The sequence below is a fragment of the Motacilla alba genome, chromosome 4 (genome assembly GCF_015832195.1).
Source record: "Motacilla alba alba isolate MOTALB_02 chromosome 4, Motacilla_alba_V1.0_pri, whole genome shotgun sequence".
Taxonomy (NCBI): Eukaryota; Metazoa; Chordata; class Aves; order Passeriformes; family Motacillidae; genus Motacilla; species Motacilla alba.
The window spans coordinates 18,463,307-18,474,463 of record NC_052019.1 but is presented as its reverse complement, the minus strand read 5'-3'; the positions used below and the strand labels follow the sequence as shown (position 1 = coordinate 18,474,463).

Below are 11,157 nucleotides of genomic sequence, written 5' to 3'. Positions count from 1 at the left end.
AGTATGATCTGAACAGAACTAGACCATGACTTTCCATATATGTCTTTTTTAATTGTTTTATTTAACTTCACTTGTCAGGACAAAAAAGACCTGGTAAAGTCTAACCTAAGATAAACTTAAACCTATTTGTAAATTTGACACCAGATACAGATATGCTTTTCCAAATTCATAATTTTACAAGTGGATTTTCAGTTTAAGTTAAGATCTTTGTCAAATTAATGAATGAACAGAACAGAGTACTCTTCAGGAAAAAAGAATGAGGTAACTGTGAATTGATGTGGTTTAGTTTTGGCTGACAAAAGATACATATAGATAGTAGGAAATGGCAGAGCACACCAACTGTTTTGGCTGTAAGGGCATTTGTTCAGCATATGACATTACAGGGGAGATAAGGATTAAGATTGGAATTAAAAGAGGCAAATTCTTTTATTATCACAGATTAGCAAGCCCCCTTCAAATATAGGGAAAAATATTTTGGTATACTTTTGTCCAAACTATCAACCCAGTCATATTAAGATACCTAAATTATTTCTTAATTGAAAAACAATTTTATTAATAAATCAGTGCTGCTAATAAAACAGCCAGCTCCAGAGAAGTTCTTGCGTAAAACTTTCAACATCCCAAATAATGCACGATTAAGTACAAGTGGACAGACAGTTGGGTTTTTGTTTCTCCTAAATGATAAAATTACATCTGCAATGAGCAAGCATTTTGCTAAAGCCTCCTTTTTATCTCTCCTGAAACTTTCAGGGAGACAATGAGATGATACTGATCTGCATGGAGAGCGATCTATCAAGCAGTTAGCTAAATGTAGTGGAGAGAAGTGATATTATAAAGGCAACTCAGAACAGCTCAAACATGAGGACTAGTGGCTGTACATTTGAGTAAACCTATGCAAAATAAAAGCCTAGAAAAACAAAACTCTTTGATCTTGATATGTTTCATGCAGAAATCCACTCCAAAATGGGAGTCAAGAGTTCATAGCAAATTCTTCTTCATTTACTCTGGCAATTTAACTAGCAGATGCTGAACCGAGCTCAGCCCAGGACCAGATGGTATTCATCCAGAACTTCTAAAGGAAATAGTAAAATTATTAACTATGATGTGCAATCTATTGTTTAGAATTACGTTGTTGCCAGGGGAAAAAAATTGTGTAAATGTGATGCCAATGTTTAAAAAGGACTCCAGGGGAACTAAACCCTTGGAATTGTGAACCAATCTGTAAGCCTGGTGTTCAGAGAAGGAAAACTGATGAGAACTGTAATAACAGATAAAAATCTCTGGACAAATTTGTAGAGAAAAGCTGTACCTTATATATTCGGAGTCCTGAACATGTGAACAAGGTGATCCAGTTTGTTTTAAACACTAACTCCACTGTTGCTGGGCTTTGCACAGAATATCATTCCCTCACACATTCTGCTCTTGCTTTTGGTTTAAATTAGTACCTTCTGGAGTTAGTCATGGCTCAGTACTTATCCCTCAGCTCTTCAAGCCTGTGCTGCACCTGCTGTCTCCTACCACTGTGATCCAGCCCCTTTGCTGCCTGCACAGTGCACGAGGCCAGCTGTGTCCAGTGCAGCCTGGTTCAGTTTGCCTTTTTGCCGACTCTGTGAAGCCTCCAGCCATGGCTGCTGGCCTCATTGGCTTCATCCATTTTGCATGTGCTTAATAGCAAGCATGTCTTGACACTGAAGTGGGCCCATGCCTTGGTTTGGGGCTCAGTGAGGGGCCCCTGCTGTCCTGGGGAAGCTGGTCCTTCACTCTGTCCCACATATCTTTGAGACTGATACGAGAGATCCGCACTGGCTTCACAGTGTTAATCACAGCCCTGGCCAGCCTCTCACACCCTGAGAGCAAGGGAGTCAGTGGGACCATGCAGTGGTATGGCCACTGATGGCCAGCAGCAGCCAGGACTCCCAGAGGTACAAAGAATAATTGAGAAATTAGAACTGCCAAGCTAACTTTTCAATCTACTTTCCTACATACCTATTCCCATTATTTGTAGTATGAAGCAAAGCTGGCAAGACTGGAAGAGAAAGCCGGGCTCTCCAGTCCATGTATATCAGCTTTGAGGGGTCAGGATTTGTTACAAAGAACCTGTTGCTGCTCTGCTTTTAAGTAAAAGGGATTTAAAATGTGAAATTAGTTTTTCAGTCAGTTACGGTAGAGATTAATTTCTAATATTAATTTGCATTTCTGGCCATAAACAAGCTATATACTGGAAAGTAAAAGCCCACGACTCTGTGAAAACTCCAGTGAGGATGATGTTTATTAAAAAAGCAGAATTTCTAAGCCATAAAGATCTTTGTGTTTTCCACTGCTGTGTAACTAATGTGCCACAATTTATCAGGTTTATCAAGTTTGTCAAGTCATATACAAGTTATTGCACAGAGAAAATGTATAGGCTTCTGCTTATATTAACTGACAATTCTAACATACTTTCATAAGATTTGATCCACTATGTGAAATTCGTGAGTTTTTCTGTTGACATTCTGGGGTTTGGATCGGGCACGTACGGCACTTTCATATGAGAGTAGCACTTTGCCAATTGAGATAAATGTAGCTGCTTTTATTTTTCTGAGTCTACCCTATCTTCAGTTTACTCTGAAAAATATGAAGACAAGAATAATTTCCATGTAAGGAATGTAAAATCTTCACTATGTTTTTCTCTTCTCTGCCCTTTTATTAAGCAACCCTTACCATTTTAAATGTTAGTTGAGAGACAGATTTATCACTCTGCTCACTCACTGGGTCTCATTTATAGGTTGTGACCTAACAGGCCAGCTCGGAGAAATAATGCAGAGACATGAGTAGAAGCAATCTTGCAAGGGGTTAATGCTGTAATCTTTTTCTAGCCTGTTTATAATCCCAACAGTAGTGCAGTAACAGAAGAGGGTGGATCTAAAAAGTACCCAGGGGGATGTGTGTGTGTGTGTGTGTGTGTGTGTGTGTGTGTGTGTGTGTGCATACGTGCAAGTGTGTATGTGCACACACGCTTTGCTTTTCTGAACGGCCGTGTGTGCCTCTGGAATAAATCTTGTTCAGCCAGAACAGGACTCTGTGTGCTGGGTGCTCCTGCTGGAGAGTCAGAACAGCTGCCTTGCACAGCTGCCTCTCTTCTATTCCTTCTGAAGACTTCATTCAGAAACCATTTGTTTACTGAAAGCATGGGCAGATAGTTACAAACCCACCTTCTTCTTCATCAAAGCTAACCTGTGGATACTGAAGAATGGAAATAGTTGATGCTAGTACCTTCCTTGGAAATGGTACCAACATTACTGATTTCCTCTGCGATATCATCTTGGAAAATGACACTTTTTTCTGTGTGGATGATGCACCTTATCCTTCTAAAGGTATGTATGGAAAATTGATTTTTTCCAGGCAATTTTAGTTCTAGATGGATGCAGAGATACTACAGAAAGAAAGAGCTATGCAAGGCACTCTGAGAGAGTGCAAAATCAACTGCTTGCTTTTAAGTTAATATGAGAAACAGGCAGCAAAAAATTTAGTATGTGCTGGTTTCCCAAGTTCAAAATTGAATAAGGAAAAGACTTGGATATAATGGAACACTAAAACAGTAGCACTTTGGAGCACAAAATGCAAACATCTCTGCTAAGAACTTGGCGAAGCATGATTTTAACTCAATTCAATAACAATGGAGTGATCTGATACCATGTATGAAAGTGATTTAATATGAAATCATAGCACTCTGAAGCTGAAAAAAATCCATATATTAAAATGTCTTTTGATTGCTTGATCTTTTCTTACTTCTGCATAAAATAGGATCTCCCATGGTGAGTAAGTGGTGCACAGTCAGTAGCATGAGAAGCACATGCTTTAAGAAGTTGTATTCGGCTCTCCAAATGTACATTGTATTGCTTATATTGTAGATTAATGCTATGCAATTTAGGTAGATCAAATACATTTAAGAATTTCAGCAGTTTTACTGATTTTGTGTTGGTGTAAAGACATAAATCTTCATAAAATTGAGTACAGAAAGGCTTTTACCTTCTGCTTAAAGGTTGAAATATACAATATTAATCTGAGTTGGATACTGTGTAACTGATCTTTTCTTGTGGCAATTTTCAGATTTGCATCAGATAATACGGATTCTGCTGTATTGCTTGATATTTCTGCTCAGCATTTTGGGGAACATTCTGGTGATTACGGTGCTGATAAGAAACAAGCGGATGAGAACAGTCACCAACACCTTTCTGCTGTCACTAGCAGTCAGTGACCTGATGCTCTGCCTTTTCTGCATGCCTTTCACCCTCATTCCCAACCTGCTAAAAGATTTCATATTTGGAAGTGCTGTTTGCAAAACTGCCACTTATTTCATGGGTAAGTCTGGGAAGTTTATACTTATTTTGAAGATTGACTAATGAGATAGGTGAGAAGGAATTTAAAGATCTATAAGAGGCTGATTGTTTCCATCCACCATTGAAGTTACCAGTATTACAAAGAAACAACTTTGTAATGTAAATCTTCATGGTTCTGGTGTCCTTGGTCTGATCCAGCAAAACACTGAGGCACACACACACTTAACTTTAATGACATACAGAAGTGTTTTGCTGGATGTGAAGATGTTGCATGATCAAACTTTAATGAGGAACCCAGTACATGCACTTGCTTAGCCATCACTGACAAGATTCTTATCAGTGTTCAGATCACCTACCAGAAATGATGGGCTTGTACACTCTCAGTAAGGGCAGATTTTACCCACAGATTTTTGGCAGCAGTGATAACTAAAAAAGAAAAGAGAAATAGGCCAAAGCAGGTGTAATTTGCAGAGCTTGAAGTTGGAGCAAGTACTCTTTGCAGACAGACCAGGTGTGATCAGAGCTCACCAGAATACCATAAAACACAGATATAGATTTTAGAGGCTGACTTTAATAAGCATTATTTTTTGTGCCTTGACATACTCCTTTTGGTTGTGGAGCCAGGATCTAGGAGTTTCGAGATGCCTGGGTTACGTATGTGTGTGTAAGTGATTTTTTTGTCTCACTTTAATATTTCCTTTGCATTTGCTTGTTTCTTAACCAAAAAAAACAACCAAACAAAACAGAACCAACCAAACAAAAGAAAAAGAGGAAAAAAGAAAAAGAAAAAGAAAAAGAAAAAGAAAAAGAAAAAGAAAAAGAAAGAAAAAGAGAAAATAAAAGGAAAAAAGGAGAACATTGTGTAAAGTTTTTGTTCCTTTGGGAGACCCTTAGTTGATTACAGAAACCTCAGGTCCCCTTTCAACCCATGCCCTTGAGAACTTTGATGTAATGTGAAAGTACACACATAAAGTGTACGAATGGGAAATCAACATCTTTTTGTAGATAAAACCAATAAAACTAAAGGCCATGTTTAAACAATTATAATGAATTGCTGGCAAAAATACCCTAAAACATTACTGAAGCATTGTCATCTTCCTCTTATTGCACACAGTGTAAATTACTTTATTTTAAAAATCCAGTGAAATAGACCAACATAAAGTTTCTCATTATGAAGCTGTTTAAGAGTCAGAAAGAGAAGATTCCCACTAAATGTCCAGGTAACAGAGGCATCACCTCACAGACACTGACAGCTATTGCATCAAATGTGCTCAATTTTTCATTTTAAGATGTAGAAAGACAAATTTTCAATTACAGATGATTTCTGTAAAGCAAACCATACCAATATTGGCATTTTATAGTCTGACACATATTCACAAAGACAAATAAAAGCTCATTCACTGAAAGAATAATTTGTGGCAAAGTTGAGAAGAAATATTGATAATTTGACAGTGGTGAACTTGGGCACTTCAATGACAGAAACACAGTATATTTTATAAAATATGAACAGAAGAAATTAAGGATACTTGAAGGACAAAGATTCTGCTTCATTACTTTGTTTCTCCTTGTTTGTAACTCCATTAGCATCTAATTAAAAAGTTGTAATAGATTTAACTCTCTTGAATGAGAAAATCAGATCACAAGTCAAGCAGGACACTCATAAAAATTAAAACAATAAAAAGGAACTGTGAACATCTGTGTCAAGAGTGTAATTAACTGATTTCAAATGCTTTGTTTGAATTTCAGTACAATTAGTGAGCAAACCGCAGTAACGAAGAGAAGAATTAAGAGTAAAATTGTCTTCTTTCCCTGTTACCAGAATTTTATGATTTGACAGTGTGTATTTTTTTTCTTGGACTTTGGGAGTAAGAGAAGCGCAGAGCAGGAAGATCAGTCTGGAGCAGTCTGGAGACCTAGACCCACTGCCCACACATTCTTCACTGACTTCATCAGACTGATGTTTACAAATCCTTTTGCTTATAAATAGTTTGCTGTATTTAAAAAATTTTGTATGCGTACAGCAAGCTAGCAGGACCATTTGAACATAGCATAACCTTTAAAACAAGAGGACAACCTTTTTCTTTACTTTATATGCATAGGTGTCTCTGTAAGTGTCTCTACCTTCAACCTGGTTGCCATATCTTTGGAGAGATACAGTGCCATTTGCAAGCCACTGCAGTCCAGGGTCTGGCAGACAAAATCTCACGCCCTGAGAGTGATTGCTGCGACCTGGTGTGTGTCCTTTATTATCATGTCACCATACCCAATCTACAGCAAACTGGTACCTTTCACCAAGTACAACAACACCACAGCAAACATGTGTCGGCTCCTGTGGCCAAGCGATGTCATTCAACAGTCTTGGTAAGAATAACTGACTGATAGTAAATGTGTAATTATCTGCTGGAAAATGAGAATTCATGGTAGCAATAAGCCTACGGAAAATCAAGTATTAACCTTCAGCAAATGTTTACACTCTATCATTCTTATTTAAGATGTAAGAAAACCCCAGCATTTTTAAGCTGCTTACGTTTTGACATTTGAATGACTTTTCCCTTGTCTTAGGAAAGACTGCCCAACATGGCAATGATTCTCATACCAGGGTCTGCTAAGTCCCAACTGTCACTGTAAAGAAAGCATCTGTCACTTGTAGTAGGAATACTGCTTTCACTCATTTACACATAAACTTCAACATTCTCAGAGAAATCCTTTATTTATCTTTGAGAAATGCAGACACGCCCCTCCTGTGTGCTGCCTTGCCTGGTAATTTGTTTGAAGGTTCTCCACAGCAGAGAAGTAGAATATGAAGCTGCAAATGTCTTTTTGGGAAACATTTTGGTTGCTTATGGAGAATAGGGGCAGAGAGAAGTGGGGAGACATGCTCCCAGTTCTACACATCCAGGCAGGGTAAACAGCAGCACTATCAAACAGCAATAGTACTTAGACATGATGTCCTTGCACGTTGACTAAACACTGACTGGCACTGAGAAAGTGTAAGATATTTTTTGATGCTGAAGGTCAGTTGGAACTGGGAAAAAAAAAAAGTCTGCACCATTTTGCTATGGTGTATCCACAAAGAGAGTAATTGTGTTAATGCTTTCAGTAGTAGTCTCAGGTATTTGGCAGCAGGAGGAGGAAGGGTACAGGCCAAAATTCTCTTCTCTGTGGTCTCCTTACAGATTCCCAGATGTGTTACTGAGTTTGCACCAAAGTCACAGGGATCTGGAGAGACACAGGCTCATGGATGCATTTAAACATCATTATTTTCCCAGCTTGTTGCCACATCAGAGAAGCTGATGTGAAGAGTAGCCTATGCGAAACCACATAAAAGCTGCTTCCTTAGAAAAAGCTTGCCAGTCCTGGAATCCCTCCTCAGGAGCTCTTCATGGCTCCAGGGAAGAAGATCCATGTTGTGGCTGGGTTTTTGCCCATGTGTGCCACAGCCCTCTGGAAGTCAGATCTCTCTGAAGCACAATAATAGAATAATTTTCATTGGAAAAGACCTCTTAGATCATTGAGTCCAGCCATTAAAATACTTTTAACGTACCAAGAACCCCTTTAAGAATCAGCAGGTGCTCATTTAGCTTCTGCAAGGCAATTTTTACATTGACCAAAACTACAGAGCATCTGAGGCTCATCTGGTTACAGCAGGGAGTCCCACTCATGGGCAGAGAGGACTTCTGCCCCCTTTAACTACTGTGGGAGTGCCCATCTCCTCTGGGCTGCATAGGTGGGATGAAAGACAGTTTTCAGCCATTATAGTCTTTTTCCCGCTGTACCTTTCTGAGGGAAGCAGGAGAAGAAGTAGGAAGCTTCAAATTTCTGAGGTGTCAAAATGATATTTTGTATTGGCATGAAAAAAATTCAAAAAATCTTGAAATCCTGTCTTCCCCAATTCTCAGTTGTATAAAAAGGACTTTTTCTGTTTTTTTGCTGTTCCCTATTCTCAGTGTGTCTTTTGGTTCCTTAGGTACACTTTCCTGCTACTCACACTCTTTCTTATTCCTGGGATTATAATGATGATTGCATATGGTCTAATTTCTTTGGAACTCTACAGAGGAATAAAATTTGATACTAGCCAGAGAAAATCTTCACGAGGTAACAAAACAATTTGGTTTGGGGTGGGGTTTTTAAAGTTACATTTGAAGATACAAGCAGTCATTTTGAGGCTAGTAAAAGGAAAGCTTTCTACTTGCAAAAATGATCGTTATGGTCAGTTATGTCATGAACTTGCCAGCCACATTTCTTGATTGCAGTTACTCTGCTGTTAGCAAATAAACCTCACCTATGGCTTTTGTGCAAAGATTCTGGGCAGAATATGTTAAATTTCTAATTTGTTTATTATAGAAATACCAAGGGTTTTTTTCTGGCCATGGATGAGGACCATTTTTGTCAGTAAATGTCACAATGAAAATTGTCAAATTAAAGTAGAAGCATATAACCCTGAAAACTGTCTTCTGTCCATACTGGACTAAGCAACTTTCTGCACCATTCTACACCTTTTACATCAGTTTGTATACAGGTAAGATGTGAGAATATTGGGAGATAGTGGATTCAGAGCAGCTGATAACATGACTGACTCAGAAGCAGGCCAGTGCTTTCTTTGCAACAGTTGCTCAGCTATGAATTATGTTGTTTATTTAGATTTAGACTGCATTCTTCATTTTTTATTTGGCTGACTGTTCAGAGGTATTTTACCAACTATTTAAACAGCACTTTATATGTACAGAAAGAAGAATAAGTACCTGCAGCGCCAAATATGAGGATGGAGATGGATGTTACCTCAACAAAAGCAAAAGAAAAAGGAAAATGCCATTGCAACAGCTCTCTGCTATGAGCCATAACAAAATAGAGAGAGTGAGAAGCAACAGCTCTTCTGCCAACTTAATTGCCAAGAAACTTGTCATCCGTATGCTGATGGTGATAGTGGTTTTGTTTTTCATCTGCTGGACTCCCATCTTCAGCGTCAATGCCTGGCGCGCCTTCGACACAGCTTCCGCTGACCGGCGTCTCTCGGGGGCTCCCATCTCCTTCATCCACTTGCTGTCCTACACTTCTGCCTGCGTGAACCCCATCATTTACTGCTTCATGAACAAACGCTTCCGCATGGCCTTCCTAGCCACGTTCACCTGCTGTGCCAGGCAAAAGCCCCCCGCCACACGGGGAGAGGCTGCTGATGAGGAGGAGGGGAAAACAACAAGGGCTTCCCTCTCCAAGTGTTCTTACACACACATGTCTGCATCTGCACCCCCCTGAGCTGCAGCAGGGGAGGCAATGAGTGGTGAATTGGCTGGGCTTGGAACGTGACTGTGGCATCAGCTGAATGCCATTTAGTCCTGAGTTAATGAAACACTTCAGCTGACAGTAAACACAGCAAGAATTTTATGGGAAATTGATGCTATCACTGTATGAGTGTTAAATCACTTTCCCTTTGAAAGTACAAAGGAGGAAGAGAGCTCTGAAGATAAAGGACTTTATGAAAAGCCTTAGAAGTTGCTCTATTTGTAATAAATTCCACTGCAAAAATTGGTGTCCTCTACATCAACAGCTTTGCTCAGTTTTCAGATGCAGTTCTGAGTGTCTTAAGATATTTCCAAGATACAAATAGATTCTCCTCAAACATGAATATATGTAATGCAGTCTTCACTTCACTAGCTATGCCTCATAAGCAAAAATCTTTCTGTTATATTTGTAGTATCTTTTCACATTATTTTAGCTGAGCTAATACAGGTTGAGATAATTTTGGTATCACTCTCATGGGAATTCTGGGGCGGTGAGAATGGGCTTGTCCATGTGAAATCAATGCTTTTAAGTAATATAATTTCTTTTTTTAAAATAAAATTAAAATAAATATCATTGGCTTTGTGGGTAGAATGCTTTCTTCACTCAGGCAATAGCATAAATTAACATAATTTAATGTATTTTTCACTTTTATAAACCCCATAGAACCAGGAGAAAGAAATGGCATTCTTCTGTGCAGCTGAAAGCACCCACATATGCAAGTGTGGGGTCTAAGTGGAGCCACAAAGGCTTGTGTGGAAATTTCCACAGCAGGAAGCACAGTGATAAATGCTTGGGATAAAGCAAAGAGGTGTTTTACTGAACAGGCAGTACTGAAGACACAGGCTGGTGCCCACGGCAGTCACATCTCACAAATATGTTCACAGCCACTTCAGTGGCACTGCCAACATGGAAATAAAGGCATTGAGTGCAGAATGGCAAAAAAAGCAGATACAAAGAGCAAGGGCTGAAAGGCTTGGTCAGAGAACAGTTTTTCTAAACTTTGGAGCAGCTATTTTCTCCAACTACACACACTTTCATGTTTACTACACGTAAACAGATTCAACACGGAGTAGAACAGCTTTGAAACAGCTTTGAATTATGTAATTATTGGTGCTTTGTTTAGCAAGAATCCAGTCTCTTTCCTGTGCAGCACACAGGTGAGTGTGGGTGTTCGGGTCTTGTCCTTTGCTCTGTGGAACTCCGATGGAGAAGTTACATCACTTACTTTGGTTTGTGAAAATATCCTGTTGGAGATGTTTCTATCTTCTAGCTGAATCAATATCATTATAAACCCTTGTTATTAGACAGAGATTAAATTTGAGCACAGCGTGGAATGTAGATGTGGATATTAAATATAAGCCCTCTCAAGGTTTTTAATCAGGAAAATCTGATCTCTTTACAGAATGATTTTAAATTAGAAATATACTGTGAGTTCCAGGACCCAGATCCATGTTCTGCACTCAGTTATTGCCTGAAATGGTTTACCCTAACAACTTAGGACACAACTTTGGCTAATATTTTTTTTCCATCCAGCCTGTCCACAGACAGGAAATTAAAA

The 11,157-nt window shown here is 39.0% G+C and overlaps 1 protein-coding gene across 1 annotated transcript; it reads left to right on the top strand.

Moving 5' to 3' along the window:
- Nucleotides 1-2,927: 2,927 nt before the first annotated feature.
- CCKAR (cholecystokinin A receptor) lies at nucleotides 2,928-10,110 on the top strand. The gene is made up of 5 exons (XM_038135655.1): nucleotides 2,928-3,353; nucleotides 4,090-4,341; nucleotides 6,419-6,680; nucleotides 8,287-8,414; nucleotides 9,046-10,110. Exons 1-5 carry the CDS (start codon nucleotides 3,230-3,232, stop codon nucleotides 9,570-9,572), a joined length of 1,293 nt encoding a protein of 430 aa, XP_037991583.1. The 5' UTR covers nucleotides 2,928-3,229; the 3' UTR covers nucleotides 9,573-10,110.
- The last annotated feature ends 1,047 nt before the right edge of the window (nucleotides 10,111-11,157 follow it).